General features: G+C 34.8%; 3 protein-coding genes across 3 annotated transcripts; all 3 read right to left on the bottom strand.

Annotated features, from left to right (window-relative positions):
- Window positions 1–1903: 1903 nt before the first annotated feature.
- Window positions 1904–4706, bottom strand: LOC106339050. Its single transcript, XM_013777879.1, has 4 exons — window positions 4697–4706; window positions 4258–4622; window positions 2964–3545; window positions 1904–2815 (listed from the first exon to the last, which is right to left on the bottom strand). Exons 1-4 carry the CDS (start codon window positions 4704–4706, stop codon window positions 1904–1906), a joined length of 1869 nt encoding a protein of 622 aa, XP_013633333.1.
- Window positions 4707–4990: 284 nt separating this feature from the next.
- On the bottom strand, window positions 4991–5728 carry LOC106340558. The gene is made up of 2 exons (XM_013779418.1): window positions 5484–5728; window positions 4991–5257 (listed from the first exon to the last, which is right to left on the bottom strand). The coding sequence occupies exons 1-2, from the start codon at window positions 5585–5587 to the stop codon at window positions 5134–5136; spliced, it is 228 nt and encodes a 75-aa protein (XP_013634872.1). The 5' UTR covers window positions 5588–5728; the 3' UTR covers window positions 4991–5133.
- Window positions 5729–15771: 10043 nt separating this feature from the next.
- LOC106341327 (CLAVATA3/ESR (CLE)-related protein 6-like) lies at window positions 15772–16356 on the bottom strand. Its single transcript, XM_013780114.1, has one exon. The coding sequence runs from the start codon at window positions 16277–16279 to the stop codon at window positions 16034–16036; it is 246 nt and encodes an 81-aa protein (XP_013635568.1). The 5' UTR covers window positions 16280–16356; the 3' UTR covers window positions 15772–16033.
- Window positions 16357–19593: the final 3237 nt, after the last annotated feature.

Raw genomic sequence — 19593 nt, 5'->3', positions numbered from 1 at the left:
TATAGCCCATCAGAACATAGTTTACATCATATTAGTTAATCGGACAATTTCAAAGCGATCAATCAACTTTCACGATCGACCCCCTATCGTAGAGATGGATGGTAGTGATTCACACGAACTAGGATAGAACCGTGGATCTCGGAATTCTGCCCAGAGAAACATACGCTTAAAGTATTAAAACTGATAGCTTGAATATTGATTAAACAAATATGGTATATAGTATTCCATAGAAAGTCAAATTGTCAATACCTTTTCCTGGGTACTATGTTCTAGGCGGAGAAAGGTGGCGGGAACAACGACCGATTAAGCAACAACAACACTGGAGGCTGACATCTTCGAAGGTTGGCTAAAAGCTGCGACAGTTCAATTTAGGAGTAATTTAATAAGAGATATGGGTCTCAAGGTTTGTTTAAAGAATTATATATAGTGAGACGTATCGTTTCAGAGGTGAAACGGTACCATAACTGATCGTTGGAGATATAGAGAGGTGAAGATGAAAAGTTTCATAATTTTTTTTTATAAGCTAAAAGGGTAATGCTTCGGTTTATCGGTGGAGACAGAGTACTATAAAAATCCTAGATACATACAAAAGAGATTTAACCCACTTATAAGTTTTATTGGGCCAGAATGCGGATTTTACTAAATAGGTTTCAAAGATCACAGTTACACGTGAGTATTGAAACATTACAGTTATGTGTGGGATCCACTATAAGAAATCCTTCATAAATATATATTAGTTTCGGTAATCAATGTACAAAGTATCTTTTAGTTCAGTGGTATAAATGTTAGTGTTTATATCACAGCAATTTGGGTTCTAGCCGCAGATTTGACTTTTTCACACTTTTTAAAAGTGGGATCCACTTACCTGCTGACGTGTCGCATTAGGAGTGATGAAGCTGGCTCATTATAGCGTAGATTGTTTATGAAAATTTCAAGCATACATTTACAACAACTAGTAGCATGTTCCAGCGTAAGGCCCAGGTTCATGTCCTAGTAATTATAAGGAAACCCAATATAAGTCACTTCAATCTTAAGGTTTGGAAATCTACGAAAACGTTCCAATTATAGTTGGTTAATCTCAGGTTGGTCATACAATGGATCTGTAATAACTCCGAAACAATACATTAAACATGGTCGTCTAATAGTATGTGGAAGTGCAACAGGGCAAATCTCCCAGATCTCAGTCCGTGTTACCCGGAATTCAGGTTCACAGATGTAGGGGAGGAGCTCCAGCCTCCATATCAACATACAGAAATCAGAGTACCTGAAACGGTCTCTAAGGCTTACTTTTTTTTTGCTAAATTGTTAATATTCAAATTAATGAAAAGTTAGATTTACAAAATCAAAGAACACCATTATGGCAAAAAAAGGTGAAAAAACATAATGGAGCTAGGAAGATCGGTGAAGATCATTATCTAAGCCAAAGAGACATGAGAGAATCAAAGTTCTTTCGCTTTCGCTTGGCTGTGATGATGGTCCGAATGTCTCGGTCAACAAAACGGAAAGTTTCAGCTGTGGATAGAGAGGTTTGGTTGTGAATGACGTTGTTACGTTGCTTCCACAAGTGAAAGATAATGGTCTGAGCAGAGACACGCCGAAGAGTGGAGGTAGGCGAAGTCTGTGGTCCTCTGATCCAAGAAAGAAGTTCAGCCCATGAGAGCAGACTGTGACGAGATCTGTCTAGCCGATCAAGTAGCCACCTCCATATCTCCTTAGAGAAGTCACAAGTAAGAAGAAGGTGGTCTCTGGTCTCATGATGGGATGAGCATAGGGGACAACAAGTTGGGATGTTCAGGCCCCAAGATGCGAGCCGCGTTCGGGTGGGAAGACGGTCCGCATTAGCAATCCACATATTGAATGCGTATTTCGGAACAGCACCCTTGAACCAAATAAGTTCTGCCCACTATTTCTTTGTTTCTCGAGGCCTGAGAACTTCCCAAGTGTGAGCAGCGGAGAACGACCCATCAGAGATACCATCTGCTTCCCAGAAAAATTCATCCTCATTTACAGATGTGGCTGGGAAAGACAGGGTTGTGAGATGTATGTGCAGATCAAGTTCTCGCTGAGAGTGAGGCCCTCCAACACACCAGCCCGTAGCATTTGCAGCCTGGCTTACAATGGCATTAATGGGGATTCTAGTGTTCCTCGGGCCATTTTCTCCAATGTGAACAATAAGTTGGCCTAGAGGGGTCCAAATATCGTACCAAAACTTAATCTTAGAGCCATTCCCCAGATTAACTCGCAAGAAAAGAAGGGCGACAGGTCTTAGCTTCAGCAGGCGTTTCCACATCCATGAGTCGTGTTGAGTTTCCTCAACAGCCCAGAAACATTTCTGAGATAAACTGTAATAGCGATGCCAATCAGCCCAGAGAGAAGGTTTGTCGGAGAAAAGGAGCCAGATGAACCGGAGGCACATAACCTGATTCCAAACCATAAAGTTTCGGAGACCTAGACCACCTTCATCCTTGGGCAGACAAACAGTAGACCAAGCAACCTTTGCAGATTTACAGAGCTCTATATTCCCAGACCATAGAAATCTAATGCAAAGCGATTCAATTTGCTTGATACAACCTTTAGGCAGGATAAAACAGGAGATCCAGAAGTTTACAGTGCCAGCAATAACAGTGGAGAGAAGCTGAAGCCTGCCAGCAAAAGAGAGGGTTCTAGTAGCCCACATTTTAAACCTAGCAAAGATCTTGGCAATAAGGGGAGCATATTCAGATATTTTTAGTTTCCTGGACATGAGGGGAAGACCGAGATACCTAATGGGTAGAGAACCCGAAGAGAATCCGAACCTCGAGATGGCAGCGGAGTCCTAATGGTTCAAACCAGCAGTGAATAACTCAGTCTTTTCTTTATTCATTTCAAGACCAGACCAACTTGCAAAATCGTTTAGACATTCGGAGATGCCATGAAGGGAGTTGCAGCTCCCATCGAAAAATATCATAACATCATCAGCAAACATGAGATGAGATATCTGAAGCTCTGTCAGTTTTAGGGTGATAGGAGATCCAACCCGCTTGGAATCTAGAGTGAAGTAGCCGGGACAGAGCTTCCATAGCTAGAACAAAGATATAGGGAGAGAGGGGATCACCCTGTCTCACTCCCCTAGTGCTCCTAAAATATCCTCCAGAAACGCCGTTAACTGAAACAGAGAAAGAGGGAGTTGTGATACATTCCTTGATCCACATGACAAATTTCTCCGGAATAGATAACGCGCGAAGGGCTGTAATAATGAAATCCCATCTAACTGTGTCGAAAGCTTTGCGAATGTCAACTTTGAGCATTGCTCTAGGTTCAGAGACTTGAGAATTGTAGCCTTTTACCAAGTCCGTAGCGAGAAGAACGTTTTCTGCCAGCAATCTTCCCGGAAGGAATGCAGATTGAGCATTAGAGATAACACTAGGAAGGATAGTCTTTAATCTGCCTGCCAACAGTTTAGAAAGGACCTTATACAGAGTGTTGAGGCAGGAGATTGGTCTAAAGTCAGTAGTCCTCGAAGCATTGGTAATCTTGGGAATGAGAACCAGAGAGGTAGCATTCCACTGTTTCAATAGAGAGCCTGAAGAAAAGAACTCCAACACTGCTTCCGTAATTTCTGGTCCCACAGCAGACCAACAGCTCGTGTAAAACTCAGGAGAAAAGCCATCTGGGCCACATGTCTTGTTCTTTGGAAGTGAGAAAAAGCAGCTTTAATTTCCTCAGCTGTGAACCGCATAGTGAACTTCTCTGAGACCTCAGCTGAGCAGTGAAAGTCATAAAGAAGATCCAGATCCGATTGAACAAACAAAGGCGGGTCAATAGGCTTGCCTAGGAGATCAATAAAATAGCTGATACAATGCTGCTCAATCCCGTCTTGCGAATCGTAGCGAACTCTAGAATCATCAGTGAGAAAGTGGATATGATTTGAAGCCCTTCAGATTTCCACCATCTTATGAAAAAAACGAGTGCCGCTGTCCCCTAATCCCATCCATTGAACTCTTGATCGTTGGAGGAAGAAATATTCCTCAGCTTGAGAGAGAATAACCCATTTCCGCATAGCTTCAAGCTCAGCTTCTGCATTGGCAGTGTTAGGAGAGTGAAGCATAATATTCTGAGCCGAGCAAAGGGCTTCATGAGCTTCTTGGGTGCGTTTTTCAATACCAGAATAATTCTCTTTACTGAACTCTCTTATATCTTTTTTAGCAGCTTAAGTTTCCTTGACACTCTGAACATAGCTGAGCCAAAAACATGATAGGTATGCCACTGAAGAGTAACCATTGAGAGGAAAGTAGGATTCTGCAGGAGAAAATTGAAGAACTTGAAAGGCCTCTTCTTAGATACCAACTGCGAATTTAGAACCACTTTCATACTGGCATGATCTGGAAAATCAGGAGAGTCGAAGAATGCGACAGAGTTAGGAAACAGATCACTCCAGCTATCATTGACGAGGATTCTATCTAGCTTCTTAGCAACAGGGGCGCTCTTTTGTTTATTCCACCAAGTGAACAAGTTGCCTCCATAGTTCAGGTCACTGAGGCCAGAATCCAATAAGCAATTATTAAATACACGAGAATGAGCATCAACATTTAGGGAAGGAGGCGCAGAATGTTCACTAGGAGAGGATACTTGATTGAAGTCAACTAAAACGATCCACGGTAAACTTAGAACAGTCTAATCTTCCGCGAGAGAAATTATTTCAGACCATAAGACAGACCTTTCCACATGACAGTTTGAAGCGTAGACAATCGTTACCAAAAACATAGAAAGAGAATCTGGAAGGGTAACCTGGCATGATATCATTTGGAGACTCTTCCCAATGACCGCCACCTTCACCGAAGGGTGCCACAAAAACCAGATTTTCCCAAAGGCTTACTTGCACGGCGTGGATTTGATCGGGGTGTCAAGTTTGATTAATAAAGGTTTTTAGACGCTTTTGAAGATAACTATGGATTCAAACAAATGACAGGGCCATGGATTCTCAATGACGATATTGCAAAGGAGGACGAAAAAGAAGGTAAATATTGAACTATCATGAATATAACTGCAACACCATGTTGTTACTTATTCTCAAACAAAAACAAAAACAATAAAGCAAATGCAATAACAAGATTGATTATTCATGTACATGAAAGTAGAAGAAGAAGAAGAAGATCAACAAGGTATGGTGGAAGTGAACCACTCCATAACATGAATCGGAGCTTTGATCAACCCTAACGCCATCTCCACCAGTATCGTCACGCATAAGCAACACGGACATATGCACGACAACAACAATCTGCAGCGATAACAACCAAAAAAATCACCAGAATCAGAATCAGAGTGATGAATCAGTATGATGATCATCCAAAGTCCCAATTTCGAATTTCAATACGACGAAATCGTAAAACCTAAGCAGAGCATCAACAGAGATTCCCGAAACGCGAATCTTCGGTGCTGAGAGGATTATTTTACTTAAGAATCAGAACTAAACTAGCGCTAGGAGGAGAAATCTCGGGACTGACCCGACGATCCAGATGACGACACCGACGATGGAGAGAAGGAGAGATAAGAAGGCGAAAGGGAGGCCTAAGAGGAAACCGAGAGGACGGCAGTCATCTTCGCACATGGTGGCTTCTCCAGCGAGTTTTCTGTTACAGTCGTGATGAGTCAGTCGTCTTTGTTGAGCAGAGGAAGAAGAAGAAGAAGGAAAATGATGATCTTTGAGAGAGACGCCGTGTTTGGTGCAGCTGACGCGTTCCTTTTTTTGGGTATATCATTCTTCCTAATAAATGCTTATACTTGACCAAATAAATATAAAATAAATACTTATGGAGACCAAATAAATTTAAAATGACACATTAAAGACCATTCCAATATATTACTATAAATGTTGAAGGTCCTAATTTTGTTTTTCTTTCTAAGAATATCTTATAGACATATTTAATAGATATGTTTACATAGGCTGACAAAAAAAAATAGATATGTTTACATAGTTATTCGTGTTATGTTTGTGAAAATATTAACTTTTAATACGTATAAGATCTCCACTCTTTAGCAGAAAAATAGGATTTTATTATTTATTAGAAAAAACAAAATCAGTTGAGCAAGTACATTTATGGACGTCAATTTCTATCATATAGGTAAAAATATTATATCGTTTTATTAACTACTATCTAATGCATTAACAATTTAAATACACATAATATTTGATAAAAAATCTATAGAATCTCTTACCAAAAAAAAATAAAAAATCTTTAGAATCGCAAATTTATCCTCACATCTGCAGAATAAAGGTCAAACCTACTTTTATACATTTAACATTTTTAGCCGGGGTGCGAGAGAGAGAGAACAGCTTACCTTCGTTGTTCTCTGATGACCGCAGCCGTCACCGGCATTTCCTCACCGGAACCGCCAGACCCAGACCCACCAGACCTAACTTCAGCATTTTGCAATCCCTTCCACTTCTGTTTGCTTCCCTGTCCTTACTCTCACCATTTCAGATCTAGATCTAAAAATTCAAACTTTTAGAGAGATAGATTTGAGCAGCCAGATCTTCAAAAAGACTTTTCTTCTAAAAGATTTTGGTCTGGTGAATCTTATTGCCGTGTTCATACGACCCCTTACTGCAGTAGGCAGATCTGTCTCCATCACCTCTTATCCTGAAGCTCACCCTTCTCTCATTTTCACCATGTCTCCCACCACCGGATCTCATTCACCGCCATCACTGGAACCATTAATCCTTCTACTGGATACATCCCTGCAGGTTATAGATTTGAAACTTTCTATCTCTATCTTGCTTGCTTCGATGATGTCCTTTGAGTGTTCTCCCGTGCCTTGTTACGGCGCGCTCGCCTCTGTGCGATTCTCTGCAGTATGCAGTCTAGTTTCTGGTTTCACTCCACTAAATGATAGTTTGAAGTTGCTTCCTCATCGCTTGTGGCAGATTCGTAAGGAAACACTTGTTGTTTCTATCTTTTCAGTGTTTCTGGATTGTTTATCCTTTGTGAAGTATGATTGCCTCCCATATGTTCCATTCGGTTTGAGTGGTTCTGTTGCAGGGAGTAGTGTGCCCAAGATTATGTATGCTTCCATGTTTGTTTTGTTCAAAGGCTCATCCATTTGGTGCTTTGTCGCCTCTGCTTGTGATGCCGAACTTCTGATTGTTAAAGCTGCTTCTGTTGCGGTTTCAATCCCGGGCGTTAGACCAGTACTTGTGCTCTCCAATTCCCAAAGCTTCATTTCACTTCTTAGCACGATTGGCGTTGAGTTTCGAGGACTGCTCAGCGACATTATGTGTTGTTTATGTGTTATGTTTGCTCTTATCTTATGGTGTTATATCTCATTGTTTTGCTTTGCTATGGTAGCAGCATATGTTTTAGCCGGTTTGGCTTTGTTATTGCTTAACGTAAACAATTTCTCCAGCAATGGGGACTAATGATTTATAAAGCTGTTGTTTGATCAAAAAAAAAAAAGGTCAAACCTAACATCTTATCAATCTGTAGTATTAACTTTGATGAATATTCAATATGTAGAGTATGTGTATGTTCAACTGAGCGTTTGAGGAACATATTTCATCCATAAGTAATGTCTTTCATAAAAAAGTGGTGATCCTTTTATATTCTTCTTGAGTTAAAAACGATCTTTATAAAAAAATATCTCTTTTTTTTGAACAAATATAAAAAAATTTCTCTTTTTTTTGAACAAATATAAAAAATATCTTTATATCTTATTTGAAAAAGATTTATGATGTTTTATATTAATTAATTAAAAATTATGTATATTGTATCCACACGTTTACGTTAGGTGTAATAATAGTAGTCTAATCTTAGACAATAGTTTGCTTTGTCCCGACGCTTCTACCAAAAAAGGAAATAAAGAAGCTGTATGCGACGGAACAATAAGTACTGTACTCTAAAAAGAACAATACTTGGGTCCGTCCCCACGGTGATTCACTACACTTTTTATTACCAACTAAAGTGTCATGTACAAATAGTTAAAAAAGCAATAAAAATAAAAATTTAAATAGCTGAAAAAAATAACAACCACATTAATTAACGTCGTCTACAAAATTCTAAATTTTAAAAACCTAAACTCTAAAACCATAAACCATAAATCCAAAACATTAAACCATAAACTTCAATCCTAAAATCTAAACTCTAAATCTTAAATCTTAAACCCAAACTCTAAAACCATAAACCCTAAATCCAAAACATTAAACCAAAAACCTTAATCCTTAAATCTAAACTCTAAATCTTAAACCATAAACCCAAATTCTAAACAATAAACCCTAGATCCTAAACGTAAACCCTAAAGCCTAAACCCAAAACTCTAAACCATAAACCTTAAATCCTAAAATCTAAACCCTAAATCCTAACCCCTAAACTCTAAATCCTATACCCTAAACCCAAAAATCTAAATCTTAAACCCAAAACTCTAAATCTTAAAACCAAACTCTAAATCCTAAACCTTAAACCCAAACCTCTAAACCGTAAACCTTAATCTTATTACCTAGTAGTTGGGTTTACGGTTTATAGGTTTTGGTTTAGGGTTTAGGATTTAGAGTTTAGGGTTTAGGATTTGAATTTTTGGGTTTAGAGTTTAGAATTTAGAGTTAAGGATTTAGAGTTAAGGGTTTAGAATTTAGGGTTTAGATTTTAGGACTTAGGGTTTATGGTTTAGAGTTTTGGGTTTAGGCTTTAGGGTTTAGATTTTAGGATTTAGGCTTTATTGTTTAGAGTTTGGATTTAAGGTTTAAGATTTAGGGTTTAGATTTTAGGATTAGGATTTATGGTTTAGTGTTTTGGATTTAGGATTTATGGTTTTCGAGTTTAGATTTATAGAATTTTGCAGACGACGTTAATTAATATCAACGTTTTTATTTTCATTATCTTTTTTAAATACTCATATATGGCATTTTGATTGGTTATGAAGAGTGTGGTGAATTTAATCATTCACCATATGGGTGAACCTAAGTATTGTTCCTCTAAAAACGTTGGTCCCCCTTAAGATATGCAGATAGATGACTATATTTATTTACACAATATGGAGTCTATGTGATAGACATATGAAAAAAAGGAAGGTGATTGTTGGAAGTTGGAATTGATCTCCACCAACATGCAATGCTGCGCAACACAGCCTGATCTAGAACAGTTGATTCTAACAATAAACAAGCTAGTTATTTTGCCCACACTAAAAGTACCGACTAGCTAGTGAGTATTGTTGTTGTGGGCTATTATCAAAGTAGGGGGAAAACGGCAAATTCATACATCAACAAGAGTTTGCGGCCTCAATCAGTACATACACCTCGCACCCTGTGCTAAAACATACTTCAACTCAAATTATATTCAAATTTCATACGTCAACCAACACTTTTCGGTAACTTCATACATTGACCGTGTCTCTGTTAGTCAAATATTGACGGAGTCTTACGTAGACTTAACGGATGTTTACGTGGAAATTAAGCCCAAAACGACGTCGTTTTATTGAAAAAAATTGGTTTGAAGTGGAATTCGAACCCGGGTTACCCACAATAACCTATCCCCCACTCGACCACTCTGCCCTGTATGATTCACTCGCACTACAAGAAATATGTACATTCTTAGCTCACGAAAAACGCTATACTAGAGCTTTCATAGCGTTTTCTGTTATGCTATGTCATCGGCAGCCATCATAGGTACCCCCTCTACGATAGAATTTTTTTTTGACGCTACAAAATGTGTAGATACGATAGCAATATTTAAATGATGTTATTAACTTACCTATAACACTATTTTTTGTTACAAATTGATTATCGATCTAAATTTCGTGCTATGATAGATTCTTATACAATAGCAATTATATATTGTTACTACAAGAAATATGTACATTCTTAGCTCACGAAAAACGTTATACTAGAGCTTTCATAGCGTTTTCTGTTATGCTATGTCATCGGCAACCATCATAGGTACCCCATCTACGATAGTTTTTTTTTTACGCTACGAAATGTGTAGATACGATAGCAATATTTAAATGATGTTATTAACTTAATAACACTATTTTTTTGTTACAAATTGATTATCGATTTAAATTTCGTGCTATGATAGATTCTTATGCAATAGCAATTATATATTGTTATTATATTTTTTTATTTATAGCACCGTTAAATTTATATTTACTATTATAAATTAAAACTAAAATTAAACCAAAATTAAAATTAAAATTAAAAATGAATTATATTTATTAATTAAAATCAATTTACAAATAAAATTAGTTTTACAAAACTAAACCAGAAATTTTTTTAAAAAAAAGTAAACCAAAACACACTAAACCAAAAACTAATTAACCAAAATCTAAACCTAACTAACCAGACCCTAATTAACTCTAAACCTAATCTCTCTGTGCCGCCTCCCTCCTCCTTTGCCTCTTTCTTCTCGATGTCTTCCTCCATTCTGTCTCATCTCCGGCACCATTGATGACGACCGGGACGAGTTCGATACCGGTGATGACAGGGGCAAGCTCGAGACCGAAGGGATGAGACGTCTCCTCTGCTCAGGACCACACTGCTCGAGACCGTTGATGACAGGGGCAAGCTCGAGAAAGAGATGACCATTACACATGTCTTCAATCTCCATGGAAGCACGCCATTCCTCTTCCAACCCTAAAACAAACAAAATGAGTTAAAAATAGAGAGATGGAGGCAGAGAGAGAGATAGGGGTTTAAAAAAGAGGTCGAACCGTTGTGGTCGTGGTGGTGGTGGTGTCGAACGGCAATGGTGGTGACGACGAGTGACGGTTTCAAAAAGAGTGGTGGTGAAGCTTCAATCAATGGTGGTTGGAGAAGCAGAGGGGTTTCATAGACGAGAAGAATATTGCATAGGAGAGGAGAGGATCTAAAAGATTTCGTGACTTGAGCAAATAGAAGAGGAGAGGAGCAGAGATAGAGAAAGGAGAGAGAAAACCATTAAAAATGTTTATGTCCCTTGGATTATATTTAATCAACGGTTCCAATTGAAACTTGGTTATCCACACCAACATTTCATCATCCAATGAAAAACAAGAGATAAAAAAATAAGAAGGAAGGGATTTGGTCCATTAGATTGAGACTGATCTAATGGACAATATTTATGCAGTGAGATTTTTTTTTATTTGTGTTTATATTTCTGTGTTATATACTGTTTTTAATGTTTGAAGTTAAATAATAAAAAAATGTATAGGTTAATTTTCAAATTATTTAGATTTTAGTTTACAGATTAAGTTAGTGTTAGTGTTTAAGTTTCGTGTTTAGTGGGTTAGAGTTTAAGTTAATGGTTTAGGGTTTAGGGTTTAGGGTTTAGGGTTTAGGGTTAAGATTTGGAGATCAATTTGTACATTGACCATCTAAACTAAACATAATTTGTGGTAATTATGATTTATGACTATATGAAAACATTTATTTAATTAAACTTATAGTATTTAATTTAAAATAAATGATTTACCATATAAGTAGATTTGATTAAGGATTAAGTTCAAAATTTAGATTTTGTATTTAGAGTTTAGGGTTAGTTTGGGGTTAAGTTCAGGGTTTGAAATACACCAAAATCCATATAACAAAACTCTAATTATCATTTTATCCTTTAATTTTGCACTCAAAAATAAAATTGTATGACCGCCGATTCCAATGGTTCCGTTTGGTTAACTATTCTTCCGGTTTTTTATTTGATTCAAATAATATCAATAGTACATCAAAGATACAACACACAAACAACGTAAGCAAACCCTACACTCACTCTACAATGAAACAAAGAGGTCGCACGAAAGAGAGAAAAAACACACAAAAGATGAAACCTCTGAAACATACTAAATGACTCAATTTTATCCTTTAATTTTGCACTCAAAAATAAATTAAAATACGAATATTTTTCAATCTAAAAGTACATAAATTTTTTTTAAAACACATATATTAAAATCCATTTTTTATTGCATAAATTATCTTTCTTTTCTTTTTGTAACAAATTGCTTAAATGATCTAAAATACATAAAAAAAACTATTACACTAACTAAAACAAGTCTTACATGACATCAAAGTTTTACCAACATATAGAACTAACATACACAGCTTCGAACTGCCAATGCGTCCTCTTGTTGCATTAGCTCATGTCTCACTTCAATACATACCCAAGTCAGACAGCTGAGCAAGTAGGATTACTTTGATTTCATATCCAACTCGAGACCAGCAAAGACCAAACTTTGCTTCATAACATTTTGGGCATCCTCTTCGGTAGGGAACCAAGGCAACATTAAAAAGCACTCTCGTCTCTGCTACATGACGAGGCATCCTCACACTATTAACCTGAAAAGAAAACACATACATATCTCATACACATGTATAACCAGTCATTTTAACTATACTCCAAACATAAAATTGAAAAAATCAATCAGTAGCGGATTACTTTTCCATACTGACTGAAGAAGGCTTCCACGTCTTCCCTCTTAACATCATACGAGAATGGTGAAACGGCTACAGTTTTAGCATTAAGTTGTTCAATCAAATCTTATATCTTCAACAATTATGTACCCCTACCAACCTTTTTCCATGTGTAATCAAACCCAAAAACAAAAGTGATCAATAAACTGAATAAGTTATATTAAGAAAGCTCGTAAATTTGAATACAAAAGACATGTCTCAGTGTAGCTAACACTTCACTATGGACAGGAACAAGAAAGAGTCAATATTTCCTCTGCATACCATCACTAGCGACGCTAGTCTAGCGTTGATACCAAGAGCAGGCTCAGGAAGCTCAGACCATTATCAATCATCTTTTTGAGAAGCAAACAAAGTCTTTAACTGAAAAAGGCCATAACTTTAGGAACACAAACCCTAAACCCATATCATCTAATCAATCATCGATGAATCAATATCGAGAGAGAGAGAGAGAGAGAGAGAGAGAGAGAGAGAGATTACGACAGAGATGAGAAACTGATGGAGACGAGGTGACAACGGAGACGCAGTCGAGATGGGGGACGACTGAGACCGTCGCGAATCGCCGTCACGTTCCATGAATCACCACCATCTTGCTTCTTCTTCTTCCTCTCTCGGTGGTGGTGGTAGTAGTGAAACTGAGATTGAAAGAGATAGAGGAGAGATAGAGATCAGAGAGGTAGAGATGGCGAGAGAGTTAGAACTTGAAGAGATTGAAATTGAGAGAGAAGTTCTCAATATCCATACTCACCGTTGGATAAGATTTTATGGATGGCAGAGATTCAAAGTTAGTTATCCTCACCAAAATATATCAATCAATAAAAAATAAGACAGATGAAACTGTATTTTGATATAAATTTAGAGAGGAAAAAATAGTGTCTAGAGAGAAAATCTAAGTTTAGGTTTCCGCTTACTAAAAATCTATCATAGCATGTATCTAATGCTATTATATAATACAGAACTTTCAAACTCATCTACGACAGCAGTTCAGTAAAACGAGCTATAATAATGTGCTATCAATGTAGACTTTTTTTTAGTGATCGACCACTCTGCCATGTATGCTTAACTGTTTTAATACATCACATATACATATTCATATGTGAATACATCACTATAGGTATTATAGTAATCACTATAACGATTAAGCATTATGTGATTTAAAGTCTGTTAGCCATATTTGGGTTTAGGTATATGATGCAGTTTTCCATTTCTTTTACCATTTAAAATAGAGACTACCACAAGATCACAGACGTAGATTTACGTTAAAAGAAATATTTTGCTTTCTAGATTATTAAACTAATGAATGAACGAGCACAAATAGTCATTTTCTAAATTTTGAGGGTTGCAGGGGAAGCAAGAGAAAGGTGAGAAGCTATAATGAAACATGATGTATTCACATATGAATATATATGTGATGTATTAAAACAGTGAGGCATACATGTCGGAGTGGTCGAGTGGGGATGCGTTAATTCAAGGAACCCGGTTTCGAATCCCTGTGTACACCAAATGAAATCAATTTTTTTTGGGAACCCGGAACCGATGAATGTTAAATATGTGTATGTGATTTATTAATATGGTGAATCATACATGGCAGAGTGGTCGAGTAGGGGATAGGTTATTGTAGGTAACCCGGGTTTGAATCCCACTTTAAACCAATTTAAAACAATTTTTTTCCAATAAAACAAAGTCGTTTTGAACTTAATTTCTACGTAATCATCAGTTAAATCCACGTAAGACTCCAACAATATTTGACTAACGGAGACACAGTCAATGTATGAATTTATCGAAAAGTGAGTTGGCGTATGAAATTTGAATATAATTTGAGTTGAAGTATGTTTTAGCACATAGTGTGAGTGTATGTACTGATCGGGACCGCGACTTCTTGTTGATGTATGAATCAGCCGTTTTCCCTTGTAATGGGTTTACTGATTTGATAAACAATCACGTTGCCCTAGGAGAAAAGTAAACAAGGCCCATTTATCCTTTCAAGTGCTTTTAATCTCAAGAATGGCAAGTATCAGGCCCATTAGCTGATGAGAATGATAATTTCCAATATGCTATCTCATGTGCGAATCATATCTTCCAATAATTCATAAAATACAAAGATTTCAAACAACTACTTCATGTTTATATCCGTATCCAAAACTGATTTTAATCCTTCTGCCATAGCAAATGGAATATATGTATCCAAATATTCACCAATACTAAGGAGATGATTGGTCGTGGCGGTAGATGCTCTGGACAGTTAAAATTTAATCTAGAGCTAAATATGTCAACTAATCGAGTTTTTCTTTCCTTAAAAAACTCACAGCAAAAAAATCTCCGCAAAATCAAAATATGGCTATACAGAGCTTTATTTTCAGAACAAAAATGAGTGTTTTAGAAAGTTACAACAATGAAAACTACAGCAGATAAATCTACAGATTAAATTTTACAGCAAAAAATATAAAACTACAGTCCTTACCAATCATCTCCTAAATAGTTTTTTTTGGTAAAATCAAGAACATGCGTATATATCTGTTATGCAAACTTTCACTTGGCAAGTCCTAAATCATTTTTTGTATCTAGTCAAGAGACGTACTATTTTTTTATTTTTCAACAACTTATTAATCTTGTCGCATGTATGGGTCATCAATATTCTATATGGTTTCAACGGGTGAAAGTAATTTCCTTGACTAATGAGAATGCCAAGTCTAGAATATTATTAATTGATAAATAAGTAATACGAACGAAGTCAACAGATTGTATATGCGTAGACATATGTGCGCGAGATGAATCTTTTTGTTGGAGAATATGTTCATTTGTATTGCCATTTGTCAAGCTCATAGTTTAAATTTCTTGAACCTCTCATCATTTTTAACACTAGTTAATGTCGGCGATTTGTAAGAGTGCAACAAACTGTTTCTACAATTTCGCAGTCTTGATTATTACCAGTCACTATATATATAGTTAAAATCTTTAGTTGATGACAACACTTCTTAAGCAAACGTCGTCGAACTTTAAAATATGTAATCACCAAATATATTTCACATAAGCGAAATGAAAGAATCCAGTACATAAAACTCGAATGTCGACATTAGAGAACATGGAACTAACAGAATACAAGCTGTTGGTTAGATGCTCTTACTCTTCCAAAGTCACATAAATAAAACGAATTATATATTAGATATGATTTTCCGGAGTGTATCTTGAATGATGACTATTACAGTTATCTTTTATAAAACTTAAATTAATAGTTTGGCCATCAAATCTCTCTAAGTAATCGTTTTGATCATATGTATATCAGTATATGGAACTGCTAATATCAATTACTATATTCTCTACCTTTACTTTTTTTTCCTTATAAATGAAAAAGTAAAACTCAAACCGGGGAATATTATGTATAAGCCAATTGCTGTTACATAAAAGGTAACTCATTGGAGACACACGAAAACATACAGAGAAAAAGTTTAATGTATTAAGACAAGGAGGTACAAGAACACCAAAACCTTGATACAACAAAATTGTACGTAAGATTTATGAAGGGGAAAACGAGAGAAGAAAAGCATATATATGGCGATATTAAATGACCTGCATGGATCAGTCACAATTATTGTGCTTGAATCTCCGGTCAAGTAAAATATCCGTATAGATCATTCAATGATGTTGCGGGTCAGGTCCTCCCGGTGAAACCCTTTCCGAATCTACTAAAAACCTCCTTTCATTATATCCTTTGAACTTGGAGAGATCAAACCCGAGCTCACGTAGGAGAACCTGACTATTTATAATGCCCATGTTTGCAACTCTATCTGCATGGAGGATTCGGGCTTGAGTACTCAAGATTGGTGATGAAAATATTATTAGGAGCATGATAAGAGCTTGTTTAAGGATTAAATTCTCCATCGCAGGGTATTGATGAGAAGAAAGGTAACTCGTTTAGGATCGAGAAACAGAGAGCGAGAGATACAAAATGGGATGAAGTTGAGAGAGAGTGTGATGACTTGTATGCAATGATATATTCTATTTATAGAACACAAGATCTAGCGAACATACTAAGTATTGAGTCGTTTGGCTCAGTGGAGAGAACATGATGGGATCCACAACAAAAATGAAAGGCAAATCTGACTCATATATTAGGATTATAAAACTTATGCACGTCCGCACAAAAGCAATATGACATGGGTTATTCAACTGATCCAACTTTCGAAATTCTCAGGTGAAAATCTATATTTCATGGACCATTAGGTATTTACTTTACATGTATATGGTTGATTAATAATTAAAAAAGTTCGATGTTAGGATTATACCAGGATAAATATAAAAATGTCAACTAACCCAGATTCTCATGCGAGGTTTATAGGCTTTTGTATATATTTTTAATTCATTAATTTGGTTTTGCTATTTACTGTGGATTTTCTTGAACAGTTTTCACAACCTTCAGTTTTTACGTCACCATTAATTTTATAATCGTAGGTTTACTAGAAATCAATTGTATATAGAAAAAAAAATCAATTGTATATAGCACACAGCCTGTTTTATTTCAAAATATTTAAACAAAAAGAGAAACCTAGTTGATTTCCAAAAACAGAAAGAAAAAACAAAACGGCACATTGTAGTATAAACATTGTATTATAAACTTTATTTTAGTTGCATTTATAGCAGTGTTAATGTATATATCAATCAATACAGACGAATCAGCTTTATAGGTGTGCAAGTAAATAATGAAGGCGTATAATTTAATTCTTACAACATTTCATATTATACTTTAAAACTACGTGACAAAGACAATGGTTTGAGATGGGTCAAATATGCTGGAAGAAAAGAACTATAAACATTTCAATAAGAAGTCAAAATATTTTTACGAATATGTTCAGTATGTATTTTTCTTTCTAATCAAATTATTCTATGTATTAAGTTGTAGGTTTTTATATAAGAAAACATCATTGAATTAAAATTAACACAGTTTTCTCAAAATAAGCGTGAATTTTATGCAAGTCAGAAATGCACGAATTTGTGTTGATTTGACCAAAGTATTCTTGTAATTAACATTAACTTTTGTTTGATCTTAATTGTTCTCAGTTCTTCTTATCAAATCTCTAATTAACGATTTCCAGTTCTCTTTCCCAAATCCTTAAATAATCATTAAAAGAGCAGGTGATCGGGAGCTCTTCTATTCAAAGCCTTGAATCATGAATGTGAACGACGAACTAGTGCATATATATATATATATATATATATGTTGTCTCAGTCCAAGGAGTTGATAGAGAGACGCTGTCTCAGTATCACTATAAATAATTCATGTTGCTAAGGAACGCTATCTCAGCATCAGTATAAATGATTCATGTTGCTAAGGAGTCTGATGATGACTCTCCGGTTCATGGAGAAGAAGAATCTCTGGTCAGAGCTCATTGAGTACTTGAGCTGGGGATGTATGGAGCTGGTAGTGGACAGTGGGGACATGATGGATGATTTTAGTGAAATCCCCGCATATGTGTGGATATGAATATTTGAAATCGCTGATAAGTTTTCATACGTCGAAAAAAGTCATGGAAAAGGGAGACGAAGAAACATTTGTTCTGTCGGACCAAAATGACAATAAATGGGAAGGTGTTGCTTTTGTTTTAGTTAGCCGACAAATGACCAAACCCATTTGATCTCTGTTTCTGTTCAACACATGTACATTGAAAACTCTATAAATTAATAATGTTAAGACTATAATATTTTATTAATTTATAAATTTACTAATTAAAAAAAAAACTTCTGTTTCTGTTTTCTATTTTTTTATTTATAAAATAAGAAAATATTTGATTTCACCATGTATACATTAATTAAATTTTATAATTTAACCTTCATATTGTTTATTATATTATTTGGTGTAGATTTTTATGTTTCATATAATTTATATATGATTTTTGATATAATTTTACTAAATATTTTTAAAATATATTGAAATGTTAAGAAAAACAAAGGTATTTTCATTGTGAATATAAAACTCAAAATATAATGTTCAATTTATACTTATATAAAATGTATATAAACATAGATTATTAATTTAATATTTTAATAGGATCATATATTTACATAAGACTTTCTAAAAAAATATTATCTTATTATTTTATCGATTTGTGTCATATTTTGAATTGGTCCAATTCGAGACCGATTTTTTTATCAATTTATAGTGTTTACAAATTTATAGAATATTAATTTATAGAGTTTTTACTGTGTATGGTATCTTTTTTTTTCATGTTTCATCAATGTAACTTTAGAAATAGATTTAAGGGGTGATATGTTATTTAGTCTAATTCAGTTGGTGTATTTAATGAATTTTTGATAGAGTTTTCTTAACGTCATTATTTTGTATCTCATCATGGAAAATAAACTAACTACACATTTATTATTTCGGTTCGGAAATATGATTCCATCCATAGTGTAAAATGTTTTAATGAAGATTTGATGTTTTAAAATATAAGGTGTTTTGATATTTCAAAAATAATTTTAACTTTACTGAAAATTAGTTGATCAATAATATTTTAGTATATTAATTACGATTGATTATTTTTAAAGTATTTTTTATTTTTCTTTTCTTTTTAACCAAAATATGTTACATTATATAACGAAGAGACTATTATTTATGGACCTGGAATATTGTTGGTGATGGTAGTTTTTTATTTATCAAATCTGTTATATAATTTTACTAACAAAGATAAAGAAAAACAGTAGTACAAGGAATTTTTTTCTTTTCAAAGAGGAATCATTATAAATTATAGAATACCTAATATCAATCATTTTAAATTTAACATTATAAAATAATGAACCAGTACTTGTCGATTTACAAATAAAATATCCCCTGCTTAATAATTGATAAAATTTTCCAAATCACTCAATATCTCAACAAAATTTTATGTTTTGATAAACTAATAGATATTTTTAGTGAATTTAAAAGAATTTTGTATTTTTAATTAACGATTTTATCAAAACATTTTGAAATCATCAAAAGTTCACTAATTTGATCATATTAAAAATATTTGCTTAAAATATAATTTTTAAAAAAATAAATAAATCACTAGTTCAATAACACTAAAGTTAAAATGGATATTTAAAATTTATATTTAATAAACTATTGTTTAATTTTAAAATGATTCTAAATTTTCGTTTGATACATTACTAAAAATTAAAATTATTGCTTTTGAAGGCAGAAGATCATAATTACATAATTT

The sequence above is a fragment of the Brassica oleracea genome, chromosome C4 (genome assembly GCF_000695525.1).
Source record: "Brassica oleracea var. oleracea cultivar TO1000 chromosome C4, BOL, whole genome shotgun sequence".
Lineage (NCBI taxonomy): Eukaryota > Viridiplantae > Streptophyta > Magnoliopsida > Brassicales > Brassicaceae > Brassica > Brassica oleracea.
Note: the sequence above shows the minus strand (reverse complement) of the source record. Positions and strands in the feature narration are given on the sequence as shown.

Excerpts from the sequence above, each read along its gene's own strand:
- LOC106339050 (XM_013777879.1), bottom strand. Across the intron at positions 3,546-4,257 it reads ATCCTACTTTCCTCTCAATG|TGGAATGCTACCTCTCTGGT; the intron begins GTTACTCTTCAG and ends CTATTGAAACAG. Across the intron at positions 2,816-2,963 it reads CTTCAGATATCTCATCTCAT|GACTCCGCTGCCATCTCGAG; the intron begins GTTTGCTGATGA and ends TTGAACCATTAG.
- LOC106340558 (XM_013779418.1), bottom strand. The coding sequence starts at position 5,587 with ATGTGCGAAGATGACTGCCGTCCTCTCGGTTTCCTCTTAGGCCTCCCT. Across the intron at positions 5,258-5,483 it reads GTCGTCATCTGGATCGTCGG|ATTGTTGTTGTCGTGCATAT; the intron begins GTCAGTCCCGAG and ends TTATCGCTGCAG.
- LOC106341327 (XM_013780114.1), bottom strand. The coding sequence starts at position 16,279 with ATGGAGAATTTAATCCTTAAACAAGCTCTTATCATGCTCCTAATAATA.